This window comes from Danio aesculapii, chromosome 5 (genome assembly GCF_903798145.1).
Source record: "Danio aesculapii chromosome 5, fDanAes4.1, whole genome shotgun sequence".
In the NCBI taxonomy this organism is placed as follows: domain Eukaryota; kingdom Metazoa; phylum Chordata; class Actinopteri; order Cypriniformes; family Danionidae; genus Danio; species Danio aesculapii.
In genome coordinates, this window is record NC_079439.1 from 21,073,276 (window position 1) to 21,098,139 (window position 24,864).

The 24,864-nt window shown below is 36.9% G+C and overlaps 1 protein-coding gene across 1 annotated transcript in view; it reads left to right on the forward strand.

The window, feature by feature from the left end:
* sgsm1a (small G protein signaling modulator 1a) overlaps positions 1-24,864 on the forward strand; it is a 95,720-nt gene that overhangs the window by 42,361 nt on the left and 28,495 nt on the right. Inside the window, 6 exon segments of the mRNA XM_056457528.1 lie at positions 4,892-4,958; positions 4,961-5,028; positions 5,235-5,359; positions 9,323-9,390; positions 11,645-11,808; positions 21,062-21,191. Coding sequence (XP_056313503.1) covers positions 4,892-4,958; positions 4,961-5,028; positions 5,235-5,359; positions 9,323-9,390; positions 11,645-11,808; positions 21,062-21,191 — 622 coding nt within the window.

A 24,864-nucleotide genomic window follows, 5' to 3' on the forward strand; every position in this document is an offset into this window, starting at 1 on the left:
CCTCAATTGTAAGTCGCTTTGGACAAATGGGTCTGCTAAATGTAAATATTAATGTACCTAATTTAATCAAACAGTTTCAATATCTAACACTTCAATACACTAACATGATTGGAGAAAGGGAAATTTCTATTATGGTGGAATAGGTCCTACCTTCAGAATAAAAGAGTCAATAGTTGGTAATGTTATAGCTTTTTGCCAAAAAAAACAAACACTTGTTGTTTTCATGAAATACATACAGTAATTGGGACTGCACAGGTCCAGTGGCTGGGCCATCCTGAAATAAAAGGAGCTTTTTTAAAATGTAATTCGAGCATAAGAAACAAATATATGGAGGAGATAATGCTGAATTTGAAAAGTGTGTAATGTAATGTGTGTATTTATATAGCGCATTTATTGTGTATGGCCATACACTTAAAGCGCTTCACAATCATTAGGGGGGGGTCTCTCCACACCACCACCAGAGTGCAGCATCCACTTGAAGCGACGGCAGCCACAGGACAACGGCGCCAGTGTGCTCACCACACACCAGATAGGTGGAGCGGAGAGACGGTGATCGAGCCAATTCAATGGATAGGGATGATTGGGAGGCCATGATGGTTAAGGGACGATGCAGGGGTTTTGGCTAGGACACCCCTACTCTTTACGAGAAGTGCCATGGCATTTTTAATGACCACAGAGAGTCAGGACCTCTGTTTAATGTCTCATCCGAAAGAAGATGCCCACTGACAGTATGGTGTCCCCTTCACCTTTACTGGGTCATTAGGAGTCACACAGGTTGAGCGCCCCTTGTTGGCCTCATTAATACCACTTCTAACAGCAACCTGGTTTTCACAAGTGGTCGCCCATCCAGGTACTGACCAGGCTCAACCCTGCTTAGATTCAGTGAGTAACCGCTCTTGGCTGCAGGGTGATATGGCTGTGGCATGGTAACCAATTTCCAGTTTTCGAAATATTTGGTCTTGAATGCCCAAATGGATGCATGGAGGCATTAGATATGTCTTTTCAATGGAATTTGGTTTATGTGCAGAGACAACTGTAAGTAAATGTGTGATTGTATTTGATTCTGTTAATGGTGATCATATGAATCACCTTAAATGATTACTGTATGCAGGATAGTACATTTAAGGGTTATGGCAGAATTAATAAATGCTCTAATGTTTAAAATGGCACCAATGGCCTAGTGGTAATGTGTGCCGACATATAGCACTGATGTGCTCACGGCAAACCCGAGTTCGATTCCCGGCTCGAGGTCCTTTGCCGATCCTTCCTCTCTCTCTGCTCCCAATGCTTTCCTGTCTGAAATCTCCACTGTCCTATCATAATAAAAGTGAAAAACCCCTAAAAAATAATTATAAAAAATGGTTTGTCTTTAAAGGTCAAAAATAAGATATAATCTTATAAAAGCTTGATATTTCTGTCTATTTACTCTTAAAATTAGCATACGGGAATTCTCTTGTGTGTGCATTTGAACAAGACAGAGGTGCCATTTCAAATTGAAAGTTCAGGTCATTTAAAATTCACTTGACGTTTTAAAACATTGCCTCAAGGAAATGTCAGGGGTCACAAGCAGTGTATAGTCATAGTCAGTCAATTGAAGTCATAATACATAGTGACAGAACAAGACTCGTTTTTTTTGTAATATGCTAAAGTGCTTTCAGTTCCTTTTTATTATTATTTGTGAATTAAGTATTGTTTGTCAGGTTTTTTTACACAGATTTACTTAAATAAGGCAAAATCTAAATAATTAAAATCTCAATATATCACAGCAACGTTTTGTAGTTTTCTCATTTAGCAGATGCTTTCATCCAAAGCGACTTACAAGCGAGGATAAAAGAAGCACTTCAGATCATCAGAGAGTTGGTTGTTATTTGCTTGTTGTCATTGATGTTTTTTTTTTTTTTTGGTCTTTGAAATCAGTGCAGTTCCTCCATCACAGAGGGTTGAGATCTATAAGAGTCATGCTGCGGTCAGTGTGTTTGAGTGTGGTGTGCTGTTTATGAGGAGAGTATGAACCTCCTCTCAAGAGACACGCTTCACATCATTACACAGCTCCATTACCAACGCAGCCGTCAGATTCCTGACTGATCACCCTCTCTGGCCATCGCCAACACCCACATAACAGCAGGACACGCACTGCTTGTTTTTCGTCTGCAACCGATCTGACTGCACTGCACTCCAGGCTTGTTTTCTGATGTTTTTCAAATATCTGCCAGTGAGCTGTAAAAGTAAAGGGTTTCTGCTGAGTGCCTATTTGATAAATGAATTTGGAGACGTGTCACTAATGACTGACCTGCGGCCACACATTTTCCACTTTGGATTGATGGATGTAGTGAGGAAAACAAGACGAATGCACTTTGTTTTGCTAGGGATTCTAACTTTTATTCCGTATATTGTCTAGTGGATCACTGATTTAATATTTTATCACCTGCTTCGAATGTTATCACTCGATTGAATAGGCGTTATCGGTGGTTATCAGCTGATAGATATGAGCCAGTAGGGGCCTTCTGTGCCTACTGGTAGGCTTAGAAGGCTGTTATCATCCATCAAAAATATCTTCTTTTGTGTTCAACAGATGAAAAAACCCCACAAAGATTAAAGACAAAGGAAGATATTTGTAAAAAATGTTGCTAGCTGGCAGCCATTGACTTCAGAATAATTTGGTTCCTACTGTGGAAGTGGATGACTCCAATCATTCAGCATTTTAAGAATATCTTCTTTTGTGTTCAACAGATGAAAAAAACACCATAAAAATTTAAAGAGAAAGGAGATTTTTTGAAAAAAAAAAATTCTAGCCGGCACCCATTGACAAAGCCAAAGGAAGATATTTGGAAAAAATGTTGCTAGCTGGCACTCCTTGACTTTCATAGCAATTGGTTCCTACTATAGAAATGGATGGGTCCCATCACCCAGCATTTTTCAAAATATCTTTTTGTGTTCAGCAGATAAAAAAGATCCAAAGAAGATATTTTGGTAGCTGGCACCCATAGTTGCGTTCGACTTCATGCAGCGCTGCGCAGATCGATTGAAATCTGTTTTAAAGCGGTGCATGCTGGTTAGAAATTTTGTCCGGATTGATGCTGCACCGACGCCACGTGACTGTCACATGTGGCATCAAAGTACCACGACTGTGCTCCGAGATCAGACGACTGAATCAGCCGTGCAGTCGCTCTCAGATCTCTGATGACGACGCCAATATAACACAATAGGCTGAGTTCACCGCATGACAACAACCGCATGTGTTTCGGGTTTATTATTGGACAAATTCCGATTCACAATTTCAAAACAAACAATTCACTTTTCATACCCTTTCTATCTTGTACACATCATGCTTATTAAAAGACTACATATATTTTACTGCAGTAATCATGTTTTGTTAAATAATTCTGGTTATAAAAGGCTGGCTTGTTTGCAAAGGTTTATTTCAACCTTTTTTATACAGAGTATTTTCTGCATTCAGCTCCATGAACGATTTAAATGGTATATTTAGTAAATAACCTAATATTAACTCAAATAAGTCTCAGACTTGTAATAAAATAATTATCATCATTGATCCTGCTACCCTAAAGGATTCTTTACAAATTAAGTTAAAGAACTATTTTATTAAATAATTATAAAATTATTTTGTATGATTATAAAATATATATTTATTTATACCTGGTCTTTCTGGGAAACGTAGCTTACTTATTTTAGGAATGTCCATTTGTTCAATCTTTTTGGATTAATGTGGTTTTTTGAAAATGCTTTCATTTTCCAAAATAATCTTAATCAATGTTCAAGACTTGATCAAAACCCTTGTTTTGGGTTTCACATTAATATATATTGGAAAGTTTTATATCTATAATGTAAACCTCTTTTAGCATATTCAAACAAGAAGTATTAGTTTACAAGAAGTGATATTTAAACTCCTAGAATTTGTGCTTATTGCTTTCTATTTAATAGGCCTATTCATTTTATGTTTATATTACCCTCTCGTTTCCCCTTATTTCTCTCATGCGTTTGTTATATATTTAATTCATTATTCCCTTATTGTTTAAAATGAACTATAGTTTGTAGAGACTGTATTCTGTTTTGTTTGTAAATATTTTGTTGTTATAAATTTTTTTTAAATTTAAAAAATGATGATGACACCATGTGATCCGTCATCATGACTGCTGCAACTTTTTGAGCCCCGAAGTGTCCGGCTGTCCATTTTGACGGCTCCATTTTCAACTCCACCCCCGCCTGCACTCGGCTAATCTCGTTGATCACCGGCTGCAGCTGTGCTTCATGTCGAATGCACCTATTGACCTTTATAGTAATTTGGTTCCTACTATAGGTGTGGAGGGGTCCCCCAATCAACCAGCATTTTTCAAAATATGTTTTTTTTGTTCAGCAGTTGAAAAAGCTTTAAAAGACAAAAGAAGAATTTTGAAACAAATTGGTAGCTGGCACCTATTGACTTCCATAGTAATTTGCTTCCTACTATAAAAGTAGATGGGTTTCATCATCCAGCATTTTTCAAAATATCTTCTTTTGTGTTCAACGGATGAAAACCTCACACAAAGATTTAAAGACAAAGGAAGACTTAGAAAATTGAACATTAGAAAAAAATGTTGCTAGCTGGCACCACTTGACTTGCTTATTAATTTAATTCCTACTATACATATGGATGGGTCCCATCAACCAGCATTTTTCAAAATCTCTTTTTCAGATGAAAAAAAAAATTAAGATTTAAAGACACATTAGGGAGAATAAATTATAAGGTAATTTTCATTTTGTCTGTGAACTATCCCTTTAAGGCAGTTCAAATAGCTAAGGGGGTTTAACCCAGTATTAGGTAAAATGCACTTATTAAAGTGGCTATTTGCATGCATTTTCAATGACGTGTGTGTGTGTGTGTGTGTGTGTGTAGATTCAGAAAAGGCACTCCAGTAGCAGTATGGATGAAAGGCCATCTCCCTCCCCCTCCGCCAGAGACTACGTGAGTCTCTTCATCAGAATTCCAGAGCGACCCTCCTGTTCGGCAAGAACAATGTTCTGGTGCAGCCGGTAAATAATACATTAAACAGCTGCCCATAACCACAGTGGGTTATTTCCGAATGCTATTTCTAAACGTCAAGTAGCTTTTTATCGTTATTATATAGAAAAAAATTATCTAGAAAAAAATCAATACAAATCCAGCAGCAATAAAGCATGAGCAGTATTTATTGTTAATTAAAGCTTTGTGATGTGGGCTTCTATTGTGGTGTTTTCAGAGGGATGATATGGAAGCAGTCCCAGGATACCTCTCTCTGCACCAGACGGCTGACTGCATGACTCTGAAATGGACGCCAAATCAGCTAATGAACGGCTCCGTGGTAGATCTTGACTATGAGAAAAGGTGAGATAAAAAAAAAATAAATAAAGGGGAAACAAGGCTTGTTTATTAGTAGATTAATCATGTTAACCGTTTGACTGCCTGCTCTACCAAATTGTTGACCATATTTTGACTGTTTAAAAATAATGACTGTTAAAGTCATTTAAAGATTGACTGTTTTAAAAAATGGTTTACACACACAGCAAATACAAAAAATCAAACAAACATAATTCTGTTGCACTACTACACTTGATTTCGGTTTAATTGTAAACAAATCATAAAACGTATGTTAAATGAGAATCTGAAATATCTTATGGTTTACTTCAAAAAATAAAGATTTAGTATTTAAAAATGTTTTATTTGAAATATTTTAAATAAATTAGTCTTACACTTCATATTTCATAGTGTATGTATTAAGTTCGGTACTTTTACCATAAACCGACTTATCAGCCATTGGTAAAGGCTGATATTTTAGAAATTATGGGATGTGGTTGCAATAAAAATGCATTCAGTAGTGACATTAGGAGTTAAGAAATGCAATCCATACATGTATTTTCTTGGTGGGGCAGTTAAAGTATATGATTGAGTTTTGAATTATGCATGTGTTGTTTTATTTATCTCTTTCAGTTGCAGTATCACATAATATTATAAGTTTTTTTATAATATAATTTATAATAGTTTCTAAGGGCTGTATTTACACTGCATGGTTCAAGTGACTCAATTCCAAGACAGAATTTTTTTCTCCTATGTGGCACAGATCGGAAATGGCACATGTGCATGTAAGCAAAAAAAAAAAATCACATGGATTCCGATTTACTCAAATCAGATTCAGACCTTGTTCATATGTGGAAATAATCAGATCTGTGCCCTCGTATCTGCAGTTTAAGCAGGTAGATCGAATTTTCACCTGTCAATGCGTCACGCATCATTTAAAACCATAGCAAATGACGTCAAGTCTGACGCTTTCAGTTCAGAACAGACTTCAGCAAACTCTCAAACCTTAAATCTCATACACAAGGACTAAAAAAGCTTTTAGCACATTCATGTAGCATAAGTATGTAAGCATTTTAACGAGAGAGAGAGAGCGAGAGAGCGAGAGAGCGCAATAGGCTATCCACCATGTAACCAATATAAACTAATATAAAACTATTGCATAAATCACGCCATGAACATTACATTAAAATGCCTATTGGTTTAATAGGTCTAGATTAAAGGAAGATGGCCAAATGATCATAACCTATAGCAAAACTAAAAAAATATATATTTTTAAAATGTCATCCTGCAAACAGTTCAAATACAGGAACGGAGAAAAAAGTGATCTTTTAATTATTAGCTGTCAGTCAGCGCTCCGCTCTTTTTTTCCTGGTCATTGCTTCTTTCCTGTTGCTGTGTAAATGCAGACAATCGGATATGAGTCACTTTTAAAAGATAATGTAAGCCGGTCATCAAAAAAATCGGATACAGTCACAAAATCGGAATTGACCATCAAGATCTGCAGTGTAATTGCAGCCTATATCTGTTGTCGAATGTGGTTTTCCCACAAAATAGAAGCTACAGTATATTGTTAATGTTTGATAGAAAGTAGTGTAATATTATTTTTAATACTATTGCTATGTGAATTATTATACTAGTCAATGTTATTTAATAAATAATGCTTCATTAAATAAATGTTCATTTTGTTTAATAGTTTTATTACTAAATAGTTTTAGTATTATTCATGTTTTTTGTTTATTTAATAGGATAATCCAGTGACTTTCATGCTTATATTTCATGCTAACATACATCAGTTTAAATTCCACATTTTAAAGCTGCTAAAAAGTTTGTTTGTCACATTATCATTCATATTTTTTTTACACCTGATGGGTTTGCACCCTTGATAATAATGAACTCTGTATTAACTCCGTATCTGCTGATAATCACATTTTATGACTCGATCGGTACTCGCCTAATCTGGCCGATCACATGAACCGATCGCAAGTCTTTATTTACAGGTTTACAAGCAGAGGAAGATCCATTTTAACTTCTAATACATCAAATATGCACTCCAAACTTTTCTTGATTGAGACATGTTGAATTCTTCTTTCATCATTTCCAATGTTTCCCAAATTGCTTTGTTAGTCATTTCTCTTACCAAATTTTGTATCGGTCTTAATCTATTATTTCTGTAAGCTGCTTCTGACCATAACGTGTCCACACTAAATGGTTATAGGAGACATGTTTTATATGCAGCATTATACAAGGAATTATATGCAGCATCCTTACTTAGAATATCATACTTAGATGCAGGCCCGGATTAAAAATTCAGAGGCCCCTGGGCACATTGTCTTGTAAGGCCTCCTACCCGGCCGCACCCCTGTAGTTGAATTTAAAAAATAATATTAATATAATACTTTCTTAATAAAATGAATCTATAATTTGTATAATTTAAATAAATTATATATAGGACATATAGTCTACAAAGATTTAACTTAGTTTTTAAAGCATTGAAAAAAAATACTAATGAAACTAGTGAATATATATATATATATATATATATAGTATATATATATAATATATATATATATATATTATATATGCTATATATATATATATGGTATATGTATGTATGTATGTATGTCTGTATGTATGTATGTATGCATGTATGTATATATGTATATATATATAATATATATATATATATATATATTTTTTATTTATTTTTTCTCAAAGGGTAATTTTTAATGTATAACTTCTTCAAACTTATAAAGCATATTATTTGCATAGCATATAACACACAATGCCCTCCAATCCAGTTCTGTGAATCTGAGTCTTTCATAAAACACACTTATTAATGATTTACTCTCTCTCTCTCTTCCTCTTCCTCTGTTTTCTCTACTCTCCTCGTGATGACGAGCAGGCAAACAGCATAGATCAGCTTGATTATAAACCTAAAAAGTATCCGAAATCACACACACTATACCTCTTCTCGCCTGTCTCTCTCCTCTTCATGGCCTTTCTCTCCCTCTCTCTCTCCCTCTCTCTCTCCCTCTCTCTCTCCTTTTTCTGTCTGTCTCTTTTGACACAATGAATCCTGTCCGCGATGCGCTGGCGTTAGCCTCCTGATTAGCTTACTCATCTAACGTTACCATAACGTCGTCTTCTGTACCCTCATTGATGACTAAAAGAGTTCGGAAAAGGGCGACTAACATTGTAGATACAAATCAATTCTATTAAGATGTTGCTAACGTTTAACACCAGGTGGAAAATAACTGTTTATAGAACATTATACACGTATGAAATAGGCTAAACATTATTAAATACCCACAAGGCAATTGTGACTTTATATCATGTTTCCTTCCTATTAAAAATAAATATATTTCCTATCTGATATGTAATGGGGAGAGAAAAAGTCGCACAAGTTCAGCAGATGGTGGATTCGAACGCTGTTAATGATCGATCGCGTCAAAAGATGTTGCCGTGTGCTTTACGAGGTATGCCACTCGTGCTGTCATTTGCCACACTCTTCACTTATCTTGTCTCTGTCAATCAGACAATGATGCGTGGAAACCGTGAATATAGCTTATTCCATCTAGGTGCGCTATTTGCACTTAGCCTAAAAAGACACTCCGAAATTGGCTTTTTTTTTTCTCCCCTCGCAGGGGCCCCAAGTGCGCACGGGCCCCTAGGCCTGTGCCTATAAGGCCCATTGGTTAATCCGGCCCTGCTTAGATGGAAAATGTGCTTTATGCATTATGAAGCATCAGAATCAGTACTCTGTATCGGCCGATCACCATGACAAGGAATTGGTATTCTGTATCCGCTCCAAAAATCCTGATCAGAGCATCCCTTATAAACAATGCATGCTTTTCTTTCTTTGGGTGATTTTTATTTTATTATTATTTTGAAGTCTTGAAATTAAATATTTATTATTTTATATGTATTTTTGCATTGGTCTGTATTATTCAGTTATGCTGGTCACAAGCCACTAAAAAGACTGTTTTCCTGCAGTGTTTACTGGGACTATGCCATGACCATCCGCCTGGAGGAGATTGTGTATTTGCACTGTCATCAGCAGGGTATGTGACATTGTGCCAGTTCATGAAAAAGCCAGCTGGCAGACAAATGACACACATGCTGCATTTTTGTATCCGTCCATACATCTGACAGTTCAGTTTAAATGAATCATACACACGCAATTATTTTAACATGACAGTAAGAAATTGTACAATATTGAGTTGCTAAATGTTAAAAGCTTATCTAACATCAACACTGATCAGTGTCTAGTCTCTTTTGGCATAGTAAATCCACTCGGGTGTACAGTACTTAAATATTCAGCCAATATTCTCAATTGTTCTTGCCCTTTTCATATTTATCCAAGCACAAGATCAGCCGACCGTTAAGAGGGAGCAAAATTAATCAGAACGTAATTGCTTCTGGAGAGAGATGACAATTTAAAGTGAGGCTCAGATTATGAAGCCATATAATTCAGCTAATAACGGCAATGAATAATTCCTTATTGTAAAAGCTGTGTCGTGGGAATAATTCACATAATAGGATGATTTATATATTTGGTACAGTTAAACAGGTTATATTATCCTTTTTTATAAGATGTAATATAACTCTTAGATACCCCAATAATGTGTGTATGAAGTTTCAGCACAATTATTTTTAGTATTATACCATGCTCCCTATGGTGTAAACAGAAACCCTTTAAAAGGAAGTACAGGTATTAAGACCTGTGTGGCTTAATATAACATAAATGATTCTCCTACTTAAATATGTTGTAGAAAACCAATGTAAAATTTGTTATTTAAAAGAATGCACATTTATTTTGTACTATGGGGGTGGGGGATAACATCAATGGATGCATCAAGGGAGCCAAATTCCACAAATAAACACATAGCAGTGTCTTTATAGAATGATTATGGGATATTTCTGTACATCAGGAGAGTATTCCAGAACGTTTCTTATCTTAGGTCTAAACTTAAGATATGATGTTTTAAATGATCTTACAAAATCATATCTCCTCTCTATGTACTCTATATCAAAATCTATCTATAATTACTTGTGATTTGTCATGGAAATGTAATATCTTCAGGGATCTTTATCAGATTTTCCTCCATCAAAAATGTTCATTCATGTTGCAACATGGACTCATTTTGAAAACGTAGCCCTATATACATTTCTGGAAATCGCGAATTATGTAGCCAGAAGTACATATGGCTGCATTTCGTCTTTAAAATGAACGCTACCGTGCAATATGACACTGTTCGTTTTCGCGAATGTCAGCTGACTGCTTACCTCTGTATGGACTGCTTTCCCGGTGTTACCAGTTTGTCCAGTTAGCTCGCCATGAACGTTGGCGGACTTGAGACGCAGAGAGGAGTTGATCACGATGACAGGGTTTGAGTCCAATGAAGAACAGTTCTAGAAAGCGAGTAAGACTTAAACAGAATCCAAAAAATAAATTAAACAAGTAAATAACAGGGTGAGAATGTGGTAAAATTTGAAAACATAGTAAAAATCAGGTGAGGGCTTATCTTTTTCTCGATTGCCTTTTTAAAACTGTTGGTTGAGTTTAGGAAAGAGGGTGAGCAGGTCAATCAGTGCTTTTGAAAATACTATTGGTTGGGTTCAGGGAAGGAGGAGGGTGGCTCAGTTGATTGGTCAATCAGTCAGTTAGTCAACAGCGGCTTCTGGTGGATTACATGAGAATAGCAGGTGCGAATGGCACTTGCGAGAGAAATTTGACATCTAAAAAAGTCTACACATCGGCCTCTGGTGGATTTACACGAGAACTGGGTTGTCCTTTTCAATCATCAATAAATGTAATGCCAATTGAAATGACAGCACAATTGTGTGTGTGTGTGTGTGTGTTTGTGTGTGTGTGTGTGTTTCTATTGGGTTGCCCTAAAGTTTTAAGATGTTTCTGTAATCACAATATGCAGTTAAGATAAGATAATGCACTTAGAAAATGCTGTTCTGTAATAGATTTTGTCCTAAATGTGATCCTAATGAAAACGACCATGGTTACCAAGTTAGGATCTTTCTGTAATACACCCCCAGGTGACCTGTAGATGCGCTTTACGTTTCAGTTTAGCTAATCATTTATATTCCAAATTACAGTTTAAGTTTGCTCAATTTATAGGGTAATGGAAATGCAGCAAGTGTGGTCACATGGTGACAATTCACCAATCCAACAAATCCAAGGCCTCAACTTTGCCCATGCCTTGTGTGGGAATGACTTAAATCCAGGTCATTGTGTGTATATACATACAGTACATATAGTGATGACTAATAATTGTATGGTGTATGTGTTTTTGTCTGAAGTGGACTGTGGGGGAACAGTGGTTCTGGTTAGTCAGGATGGGATTCAGAGACCTCCGTTGCGTTTTCCTCGTGGTGGTCATCTTCTTCAGTTCCTCTCCTGTCTGGAAAATGGTCTGCTCCCTCACGGCCAATTAGACCCACCACTGTGGTCCCAAAGAGGAAAGGTGAGAAACCAATCGCTACAATGTTACTGGTTAGAAATTGTGTAAAACATATGCTGGATAAGTTGGCGGTTCATTCCGCTGTGGCGACCTCATTCCTCATCCCTTTATTAATAAAGGGAATAAGCTGAAAAGAAAGTGATTGAATAAATGAATATAGAAACTGATCTTTATTTAATGATACCATAGACCTTCCACCAGTATCGACCTTTTTCATAGAATGTGAAATTACCTATTATTACATTCATTCATTCATTTTCTTTTTGTCTTAGCCCCATTACTAATTAGGGGTCACCACAGCGGAATGAACTTATCCAGCATATGTTTTACACAGTGGATGCCCTTCCAGCTGCAACCCATGACTGTGAAACACCCATACACACTCATTCACACACATACAACGGACAATTAAGCTTACCCAATTCACCTGTACCGCATGTCTTTGGACTTTGGAGGAACCAGGAGCACCCGGAGGAAACCCACGCAAACACGGGGAGAACATGCAAACTCCACACAGAAATGACAACTGACCCAGCCGAGGCTTAAACCAGCAACCTTCTTGCTTTGAGGCGACAGCGCTATATTAACTGCTCCCGATTAATAGAAGCAACATGCAAATCAGCCAGCTTAGTATCAGTAATGTATTTCTATTGGTCATTTCTGGAAATTACATGACTGTGCTGTAAATGTGCATGCCAGTAATAATAGCCTTATTCACACAGTGATACCGGTAAATATCCGGAAAATTACTGGAACGACTTTACCAGTAAATTAAAAAAAACGCTGTTCACACAGGCAAGGATGTTCCGTAAGACCGTTCACACATCCATTCCAAAATACAGGTAAATTCTGAAATTATTAACCAAAAATGAGCTCTAAACGGCTGCACTTGTATTTGTAAACATAATAGGGGTCAGGCTTTTGTTGATGGTTTCACTTTTATTTAAAGCTTTAGTATTCATACAGCTGCTTTGTATCAGAGACATCCAAAGGGAGAAGCGCGAACCGCAGCTAAATGTTTACACATTACAAATTCTGTGGATGGTTAAGAATTGTGAACAACTTCAATAAAAACAAACGGAGGTACACTTTCACATGTCGAGATGTACATTATATGTGTGTGTGCTGGCACTCACCTGCTGCTTCAAGAGCTTGAAGGTAAACAAACAGCGGTTTATCATAAGCATTTTATCGAGAATTTTTTACACAGTTGGCATTAAGAAGGAACAGAAACGTTATTTGACTAACATCTAGCAGCTAAATGTGTCTGGAAAAAATATTCAAGGCTTTTATTTCTATAAACTGCAAGAATGTGAAAGCCTATGAATGTTTTTATTGGCTGGAGTACACGTCTCATGTCAGCGCGTTCTAATTGTGAACACGCTCTTTCTGGCAATCTTCCTTCTGCGTTCACACAACGAAACATTCCGGCAAATTACCGGTAATGTTACAACTTCTCTTTCCGTAAAATTGCCGAATTCTGTACTTTCAAAAAGGGCCTGTTCACGCACAATCCCTTTTCAGGAAATTGCCAGTAATTTTCCAGAAAGGTTTGTATGTGTGAAAGGGGCTATTGTTTGCTCTTTGTAATGCCGTGATGTATTGCGTGTGACATCTGCATGCACTTGAAGAGCCCACTGAGCACAGTATAACTGCTCATAGGTCAGGAACATTGCTATCAGATAAGTTGTTGAAATGCACACAATTAGGAGAACAATTTCGAACGGATCGAAGAACCACCAGCTGAGAAAAACTGCTCTAGCTCAGTGTTTCTCAGCCACGTTCCTGGAGGAACACCAGCTCTGCACATTTTCTGTGGCTGTTTCTCAATGCAGAGAACAGACTCGTGTTCTTGTGGAGACTGTTCTTGTCAAGTTACCTCGGAAGAATGTACTCCGAAGACCAAAGAAACAGAGAATGCATCCTCTGAGAAATGAGATGCTGTGTTCTTCCTGATGGTCACATGACCTTCATGCATTTTTAACAGAAAGTTATTACAAATAATAAATAAATAAATAAATAAATAAATTATATACAAATAAATTAAATTTTAATATGAACTTTAGCAAATAAACACCCCTAATGTGTTTATGCCTTTATAAATGTTTTCATGGTAATGTTTACTTTTACCATCTCATTTCAGGAAACTCCGTTCTTACGATCTTAAGTTTTGGAACTGAACTTTACAGTTCGAATTGTTGACTGACTTGCAGTTTACTTGCACGCTGGAATAAAGAGTCGACTAAATTACAGGGAAAGTTATAAATTGTGGACAGCGGAGTTAGTGGCGCTATCTAGCTAGTATAAACCTGTTAAATGTTACTTAAGTCACTATTACACTGCTAAACATTTACACTGATAAAACAAAAAATGAAACTTAAATTGTGTGGCCAATAACAAATATTTATATATTTGAATATTTTAGAATGATTATTTCTATTATTTAAAAACACGCATAAATATATACAGAAACTCCTGAGACAAATAAGTTATATCTCTGAACTTTAATAATAAGTCAGTATAAAATGCTGCGCTCCCCACCTCCGCTGTAATGACTTCTGGGACTCCTCGAGTGAATTTTGCTCTCAAGTCTGTATTGACGCATCCTCGATATCAAGAACACATCAGGGAACTTTCATGCACCCTCCGTTCTAGCGGTCTTGAGTTTTGGAACTGAACTTTGGCAGTTGATGATGACGTTACACGAGAACACGAGGACGCAAGATCACTGAAGAACGCATATTAAGAAACAGTCCTTGTCTTCTTAACCAAACGCACCTGATTCAGATCATCAGCTCATTAGCAGAGACTGAAAAACCTGTAATGGGTGTGATAGACCAAGGAGACATCCAAAACATATAGTGTTGGTGGTCCTCCAGGAGCGTGGTTGAGAAACACTGCTCTAGCTGATCACAACTCTAAACGGAAGTTTAAAGAGCCCATATTATACATGAAATAGGGTCATATTTAGGTTGTAAGGGTCTCCAACAACAGTCTAATATGCATGCAAGGTCAAAAAACACTTTGATGGTCTTATAATCTGCATTTATTTTTACCTAATTATCCCAGCGACTCCCATATGAATCGTTCAGCGATTCATTTGTTCTCAAACCCCTCTTCAGCGCGAAGCTAATCTGCGCTGATTGGACCGATGACAGCCTGCTGCGATTGGTCGACATGGACAAGGCTTCAGCACGAGGCAGAGTGAAATGCCCAGCTGCTAATCTACAATATAAAAGTAGTCACAGTGCACACACGCTTCATAGTGGATTTTGGCTGCCAGTGGGTGAATGTAAACACAGACGATGGACTAGAAAATACTGACGACTAACTATTTTATTGAGCAAAAAGTCCAAGAACTGGCGAGGAGATCTCCTAGCCTCCTAGTCACAGTCTTCTTGCTCTTTTCACACACACACACACACGCACACACACACACACACACACACGCACACACACACACACACACACAGACGCAGGGCCTGCGCGTCCATAGAGGACCGGCTGAATAGAGAGGGCGCGGCGCTCAGTTATATCCGCGAATAGCCGTGCGTTACACACACACAGTGCCGGCGCGTCCATAGAGGAGCGGCGCTCAGTTATATCCGCGAATAGCCGTGCGTTACACACACGAGGAGACACAGACACACACACACACACTATGGCGAGTGGATAGTGCCACTTCTCAGCCTCACATGGAGAAGGAGAAGGAGCAGTCGACCCTAACGTCGCCGCCTCAACGTGTCGAATTTTGAATAGGAGTGAATGGGAGGGCAGACGTCAAGGTAGCGGCGACGACACGGCGACGTCATATAAAAACCATTTTAGGCGGCGACGTAGCGGCGACGCACATAAGAAAATTGCAGAAAAAATTGACGTGTATGATACGTCTTAACTAAGTACGCCGCCTCACATGACGTCTCCTAAGCATGACGTCTCCTAAGCACGCCGCCTCACACGACGTCTCCTAAGCACGCCGCCTCACATCGCGTGTCCAAATAAAGCTTTACTTTACCAAATAAAGCATTACTTAATGCCTGAAAACAATATCTATGTTCATATCATAGTTTATTAATCCAAAAAGTTGTGATTGATTATAAAAAACACCCAACTTCTCTTTAATGGCTGGTTTGTAAACAATGCAATACATCATTTAGTGTTAAAAAATTAAATCATTAACAAAGTATGAAATTATTAAGCATATTATACATGTGTTTTTACGTTATACGGTATTTGTAGTTTAAACTGCTTATAATGTCTATTCATGTAAAGTTAATGCTTAAATGATAAACTCTATTTGCTGATGCTTAATAGCTAATTAGTGTGTAGTTATTATTATAAAGTGTTACCAAATTAGTAGCCTATTAAATTGCAGGAATATTTTATAACACATGATAATGAAGAAACATAACATAATAGGGCCAGTTAAGCCAGGCTTATGGTTTAGCTGCATTGGATATATGTGAAGGTCAATTTCATGTTCTTAACCACCTGAGATCGCTGTATACATAAATTATACACGAGCAAATTATGTCTTGAAATGGCTTATTATGTGTCAACAAATAAGTGTCTACACTCATCAAAGGATCATTTTCTAGTCTACTTTAAGGCTTTGTTATGCAGCTTTCAAGGCAAGACAAGTTTATTTTAATAATACAACTTTAAAAATAGTCATTTAAAGTGCTTTACATAAACAAGAGTAGCCTAAAAGAAGCAAGTAAAAAACATAAAAACGACAAAAATATATAAATTATTAAAAACAGATTAAATTGTGTTCCATTTGAATGTATCACTTTCAGAATGATACAGAAATCTGCATTCTGACCATGAGAATTCAAAGTAAAAAGGCAAAATAATTTTTTTGGGTGTTGTAATATTACAATGCATTGTTGTTAATTGGTGTATATCAAGATGTAGGCTAATTTCAATATAAACAGTAATCAACAATTTATTACTTCATGTGGGCAGCTTCAACTAATATGTTTTTCTATTGTTTAGTCTTATTTTTTACGGTTTAAATATAAAATGCAATATACAATTTGTAGAATATTTTAAAATATATTTAAAATGACAGGTATTTTGATAATATCATGTGTATTATTATGTGAATTATTGTTTTTGTTGTAATTATTATGCAGTTGTAATTATTATGCAGTATGACTAATTTCTACACTTTTGTATTATCAAAACTCGCATCAAGTCAAGTATTAGACAAGTGATGTTGTCCTCCCTAGCTTAGTGTATTTAAATGAAAAAGAGGAGGACCTCCAGGAGTACAATGTATGTGTCTAAAAACACATCTGTAAGAAATTGTATGTTTATACAATCTCACTTGGGTATGCCTGATATAGCATAGACTTAAAACTTTGTTGTGCTGCTTTTGGCTTCCGCATCACAACTTCATCTATTGGTTCAGGACGAATTACTTGGATGACATTTTTGTTACAGACACAGGTAAGTTTTTATATTCAGCCAATACGTCATTAATACACAAATTAAATAAATACTTTTAGCTAATGCCAAGACTGTCGTCTAAAAAATAAAAAATAAACAATTTCCATGAAAAAGATACATTTTGATGAAATATTCAAACTTTATTACAGTGACACCTACACTACAGTAAACTCATATCTTTTTATTCTTTTCAAATCATGTGTAGTGAAATGATTATATAAAATATGCACTAAGAATCTTGCTTTGATTAGACATCTTAACATTGTACTTAGTCTGTGCCATGTGTGATGGCACTGGTGCATAATGGTGGCCCCGTCTTTACTCATGGTGCTTTAGTTCAATTCCGTTGTGAAAAAGTATTGTTGATGGTTCATGATTAAGCTTGCTTTCATATACAATATACTTAATGCAAGTAATCTAAATGCTTTATAGGAATACATTCGATTTTTTCGAGTTATTTTACCTCTTATGTTTGGTTTATTTGTTTACAGGGTCAGTGTACATTAATAAACATTACTGTAAAATGTGGCAGAATTAGCCAAGAATATGTGACATATTTTTGTATTGCTTCAGAATCCCAACTTGTACAGTAAAGATTTGAATGAGTGTCTGGATGAATTTAACTAATATGGTTACAGTTCTGACAGACTTTACAGGGATTCAGATACACCGGAATCACAGATCAAATTAAAACCTTATGTACAACAGTAATTTTACAGCACATCCTACTTTCGGACATCACGTTAAAAAAGACTGTTTACCGGTAGTCTTCTTCCCCGGGCTGTCGCCAGGAAGATGTAGACACTAGTCGCAGACAGATTTATGCGGCCAAATGAAACTTTTTACAAAGCATAGCTATACGACCACAGAAAATGCATAGTACAACAATTTCTTAGAAAATGTGTATTCGTTAAATCCAGAGTAGATTCAGTTGTCTAAAATCATATGAAATTTGACTAAAACTAGACAAAAGTAGCCTAAAACGATTCACATGACTAAATATGTCAGAAGTAATGTTTTGTCTTCTATAAGGCTAAACTAAATCAAAATATAAAATAACATAGTCAAAATATAACACATCCTGTGCTGAAAACGCACATTGATTAGTTAACAAGTATAATACAGTATTATTTATCATTTATACATTATAATATTATGAACTAGGGCTGCAGCTCAGAAACAGTTATATTTACCATAATTTAAGATTTTTCATTCATTTAAAGTTTTTATGTATAGTGCTTTTCACAATAATTTACGTCACATAAACATATAGCCTAGTGCTTCTAAAAATGCTGCCTGTGTATGATACAACCATGTGTGTGTGTATATATAGCCTGTGTGTGTATCTTGTCCACAAAGTCCGTTTTTTACGCATCACCTCTCAGGTCCTCGTGGGGTTGGCATTATCCCGGCTTGGATCAAGTGGCACTTCGCGATCTCTACAGGCCTTCGGATGGGTATCTCATGGAGGAATAGCTGTTAATTTTTTTGTTTGAACAGGAGATATGTCAATGTGCCATGTATCCCTTATACAATTAACTCATGTGATGCATTATATGCTTTACTGATAAATAAGTCCTTATAATCTAGTGTCCAACGTGAATCTTTTCATGTGGAAATGTGAATTGATTTACAAAAAATAATCAGAGCATTTCTCAGCAACAAATTTGAGCATTTTATGGTTTTGGGTTTATTTTTTTAGTTAGTCTTTGGACGAAACGTGCCATATAACAGCTTTTACACAATACATTATACAGTTGGCCTATATATTTTTTTAAATATGCAAAAGGCTATACCCCCTATTGAACTTCTTTTAAGGGCCAAGTATTTTCGCACATTTCACGGTCAGAATGACTCAAGAAATCAACATAAACATAACATAAAGGAATTATACATCTCAGAATAATATAATGATAACTTGTTCGAGCTAAACTTAAAACCACGTTTATAGTGATGGTGAATTATATGAAATAATAAATATAAATTGGTAGTAAAACAACAACCTAAGGTTACTTTATTATTTGGCGTCACATGACACTTATGTCGGGAAATGCTTATTACACGTTTGTTGAGGCGACGTCAGTGTCAGACGTGTTTGAGGCGGTGTGCTTATCACACGTTTGATGGGGCGACGTCAGTCTCAGATGTGTATGAGGCGACGTGCTTATCACACGACTGCTGAGGCGACGTAACCCTCTCAGACGTAAAAGTACACGACTGTCTCCTTCGTTCGGTTATCCGTGGCACTATCCACTCGCCATACACACAGGGCCGGCGCGTCCATAGAGGAGCGGCGCTCAGTTATATCCGCAAATAGCCGTGCGTTACACACACGAGGAGACAATAACATTGAGCTGAAATATTTTGAAACTTGTCCGTTGCATGTGTGTAAACAGCTGACGATCCGTAATCAAAGCGGCACGCGTCGCGTTTTCAACGTGGCTTTACACGCGATATGAGAATATAAAGAGTTAACCTGATACAGCACACTCGGTTACAAGTAACAAAACACAACTAAATACATAATTTGCAAGATAGAGTAAACGAGGCAATAATTTTAATCGCACTTACTTACACTGGTGAAATGGGGGTAGAAACTGATTCATGATGCACTGATCCATGTTCTGACAGTCTATACTGATCCTTCCTTTAACAAACTGATGAAGTCTTCTTTGAAAGCATATAGTTTTCAGAAGCACTCAGAACTGCTCAAGGCTGGGCTATATTGCTGATGTTTCATCTTTGATTTGACTGTCCATAATATCCATCTGCACAGCGTGACTTCATTCGACCGGTGTCTGTCTGTGTGTGTCTCTGTGTGTGAGACTTTTTTTTCTGTTAGTGGGCGGGGCCGCAGGTTTCAAATCTCCCGGGTTTGCGCGCCCAACTACTTGTGTTTCGTAGCTGCGTCATCGCGAAACACCTAATGACTCGTTATCAAGACGACTCGTTTGAAGCACTATGAGTCGACTCTTTTATAGATGAATCAATAATTTTAAACACTGTACACTTACAGATTTAAGCCTTAGCTGGATATTTCACTTCACTTAGAGCTGTGTTACACACTGCATGGAAGGGCATTTTCAAAAACCCATAATATGGGCTCTTTAAAGCATCCAACCGGAAGGTGCTCATCGCTGTGGCGTCCTCCATGCAGCAATGACGAAAAAGGTCTATACATGCAAATATTGGGACATTTGTATTTTCCAGTAGGAATTTTAGCGTTTATTAAACAATTATATTGTAAAGTGCTAAACATTTCCGTTATCTCACTATATTTTGATCTTATTTGATCCATCCACAAACTTTCTAGCATGCTAAACTAGTACTCTAATACAGTGTTTCTCAACCACGTTGCTGGAGGACCACCAACACTGCATGTTTTGGATGTCTCCTTTGTCTGTTACACCCATTACAGGTCTTTCAGTCTCTAATGATCTGAATCAGGTGTGTTTTATTAAGGAGACTTGTAAAATCTGCAGGGTGGCCTTCAGGAACGTGGTTGAGAAACATTGCTCTAATATTTCTGTAGGTTTTTTTCCATGCTCTCATTCCACTCACGCTGACCTACATTCGAGATGCTAAACACATTGTTCGTGTATTATTTGGATCAATTACAGTCCCTCACTGTGCTGTAATTTGCAGGGCTTGATTGATTAATCTGTCAATTACAATTCATTTTGTGTGCGAACGGCGTAAATAATTGGCCATTACTTGCGCCCAATTATGTTCTAGACTGCGTTTTGCTTGTTTGCACAGTCATTATATCTTGAACCCATGCTTCACTCTTATTTTTTTCCAGGGTAAAGTATTTCCTAAGCTAAAAAAGAGATGTCCACAAGGATCGTCAGAGTCGGTCTCGGACAAAGAAGAGGAAGAAGCCACAGATTATGTCTTCCGCATTGTTTTCCCAAACAGCCAGTCAGAATTTGGTAAGTGACTGAATCTTGTTCTTGAGCCAATCCGCTCGCATCACAGTCCAAAAGCTCTATCAGATGCCAAAAGCTAACAACAAATGATATTGATACACACTCACACTGTGCAGTAATTCTTTTGAAATTCGTGATTGTAATGTTAATATCCGTGTTTACTGGTCAGATGGTCAGACTGTGATTCATCTTTTAAAAACCATTAAAATATTGGGATGCAGCAAGTCTTGTAGTGGCTGTAGAAAATGGATGGTTGTGTAAAAGATTTGCTTTAATGTGTGATATAACTAGATGTTAATGACTGTTTAAAGTCTTAGACATGGAATCAGTATTGTATACGTCGCAACTAGTGCTGGGCGGTATGATGGAATGTATCACAATAAATAGTCAACCATAATATGTAAATAAGTGGGTGTGGCTAACATAAGTGCATGGGTCAGAGCAAGAGCAAGCAATGACTTGAGCACTTGAACTAAGAACTGGTCAGCAATCTGAGGTGAAATTTTACCAGCTATTTTAAACTGACTGTTTTGGATTATCAACATCATACTGCCAATGTGAATACAGAATTACTTGATGTTCAAAATTGTGTAGCGCTACAGCCACCCCCAGGTCATAATGCCTGCCTGGTAACATGACTAGATTCACATTAGACTGGGAAAACAAAAGTAAAATACACAAATAAAATCAAGTTGTGTCATAAAATGCTCAGTCTTGTTTGATATATTGATCAGAATATAGGACAAAAGATTGACTTCTTGACTATAACATTGGTGTCACACTAAATGAGTCTTTTTTTCTTTATATTCTGACCAATATATCAAACAAGACTAAGACTGAAGTTCAAGACTTAACTTAATTCAGTATCTTCTCTAGTAATCCTTTTTCTTTAAAAAATCCCTCCCAAGCAACCTCCTTCTGGGTCCTAATGCCCACCCTATGAGAAATGTATTCAGGTTAACAAGAAAGGTTATAAAAGGTTAGTTTTTTTTAAGAATAAAGCATCAATTGGGGTCATAAAATAGCAAGTTTGATTTTAATTTAATGTTAGAGGTAAAGACTTATGGGAAATAAGAATCTCAAGCCTGATTCTGTAAATGGGGTTTATGCAATACAGACTTTTAATTTTCAGTCAGCCAGCTCAAGCACTTCCAGTGAACTGTCGCTTCATTACAAAATCACCACGTTTAGGATCTGATTTCTTTAAAAATCAGCTATCTTCACTGCCTGACTGATATACAATATAAAGCGGGTCTCAGACTGGACAAGAAGCACTTCATTAAATTCCATTTCCCCCCGCTATGTCCTTGAATTTCATTCATTCATTTTCTTTATGGCTTAGTCCTTTTATTAATCAGGGGTAGCCACAGCGGAATGAGCCGCCAACTTATCCAGCATATGTTTTTTGCAGCGGATGCCCTTCCAGCTGCAACCCAACACTGGGAAACACCCATAAACTTACATTCACACACATACACTACGGCCAATTTAGTTTATTTAATTCACGTATAGCGCATGTCATTGGACTGTGGAGCACCCGGAGGAAACCAACGCGAACATGGGGAGAACATGCAAACTCCACACAGATGTTCCAACTGTCCCAGCTAGGCCTCGAATCCGCAACCTTCATGCTGTGAGACGATTGTGCTACCCACTGTGCCACCCTACTGACTGCGCTAGCATTTACACAGTCTTTCGTCTTCTTTTATGCTTGAACAACTAAATGTCTATTTAACTGGTTATATTTTAATCACATTACAGCATAGATGTTGTAAAAGGAACCTTATGAAATTAAAAATAGTCACGTTAACTTTTTACCAGAAGTTTATCGGTGGCTGAAAAACACTAGCTGTGCTTTCATCCCATTAACCTGTGAAGTTAACGCTTCTCAAAAACACGCAAATAGAAAAGATATCGGCATCAACACAACCAAAATGAGCTTAAAAATATCAGCAACAATCCAACATTGTGCATCTCGACTATATTTAATTACATCCAAAGTTTACATCCAGTTTTTTTTTCCATTTGTAAAGTATTTAAGTTTATTTTAAAGTATATTTTTGTTGATTTTCTATAATAACTGTGTATGTAAAGAACTATATCATGAAATATATCATTAATATATCTTGAAATACAAATATTATGAAATATATCATTAATATATCTTAAAATAAAAATACTCATACCGTAAAAGTAATTTTGGTCATACCTCCCATCCATAGTTATTAAAGGAGTGGAAAAATTTAAAAGGCCCTCTCATATCCATCACATTATTATTTGCCATTTTTGTTATTGTCCATTTGTACGTACCATCATTCTTTTGGTTTTACTGAGCTGTTTTGACTCATTACAGTGACTATTACCCACTCTTCTCATCTGTCTCTGAACTCGAGGGCACTTTGGCCTCCTAAATGCCAGACGCTGGTGATGCCAAAGCACCAGTGCAGCAGCCCGGGAGTGTCTCCATCCTCCCCTGAGCCCAGCTGTAATTCTCCCTGTCACCTCTCATTTGTGTGTTCATTTGTCTGTCTGGTGGGCCAACTTCTTGCTGCTTTATGCTTGCTTTTATGGCTTTCACCTGCAAGCAATCACTTAGTTGCCAGTGTGAGTTTTCTGTTTTGTTTAGGAGTGGTCCTGCAGTAAAGTTTAGTGACCCTTGTTAAATTGTGGGCAAATGGCTACATGGTTTTGAAACGTACGTCGTTAATTATGTGTTTGTAACCAAAAAGCTGGCATTTTAAATCTAATCTTGAATGGGTTCCTGTTGATTTTCAGTGTCAAAGCCATTGTTACTTTATCAAATCCATGCTGACTGGAAAAATTGCATTGTTTTCTTCCTAATATAAATCTTATATATGGCAGTATGTGCAAATTTAGTGTATGCCATGAAAGTTCATATTTGGGTTTCATATACACTCACCGGCCACTTTATTAGGTACACCTTACTAGTACAGGGTTGGACCCCTTTTATCATCAGAACTGCCTTAATCCTTCATGGCATAGATTCAACAAGGTACTGGAAATATTCCTCAGAGATTTTGGTCCATATTGACATGATAGCATCACGCAGTTTCTGCAGATTTGTTGGCTGCACTTCCATGATGCATTTCCTGTTCCACCATATCCCAAAGGTGCTCTTTTGGATTGAGACCTGGTGACTGTTTGAGGACATTTGAGTACAGTGAGCTCATTGTCATGTTAGTACTTCCACTTAAGTATGGTGCTTAAAGAGCACTTCAACTTCTACTTAAGTCACTTTTTTTGATAGAGCACTTTTTTAACTCATTGTCATGTTCAAGAAAGCAGTCTGAGATGATTCACTCTTTGACATGACACGTTATCCTGCTGGAAGTAGCCATCAGAAGATGTGTACACTGTGGTCATAAAGGGATGGACATGGTCAGCAGCAATACTCAGGTAGGCTGTAGCGTTGACACGATGCTCAATTGGTCCTAATAGGCCCAAAGTGTGTCAAGAAAATATCCTCCACACCATTACACCACAAACAGGAGTTGATACAACTGTTGAAACAAGGCAGGATGGATCATGTTTTCATGTTGTTGATGCCAAATTCTGACCCTACAATCCGAATGTTGCAGTAGAAATCGAGACTCATCAGACCAGGCAACATTTTTCCAATCTTCTATTGTTCAATTTTGGTAAGCTTGTGCAAATT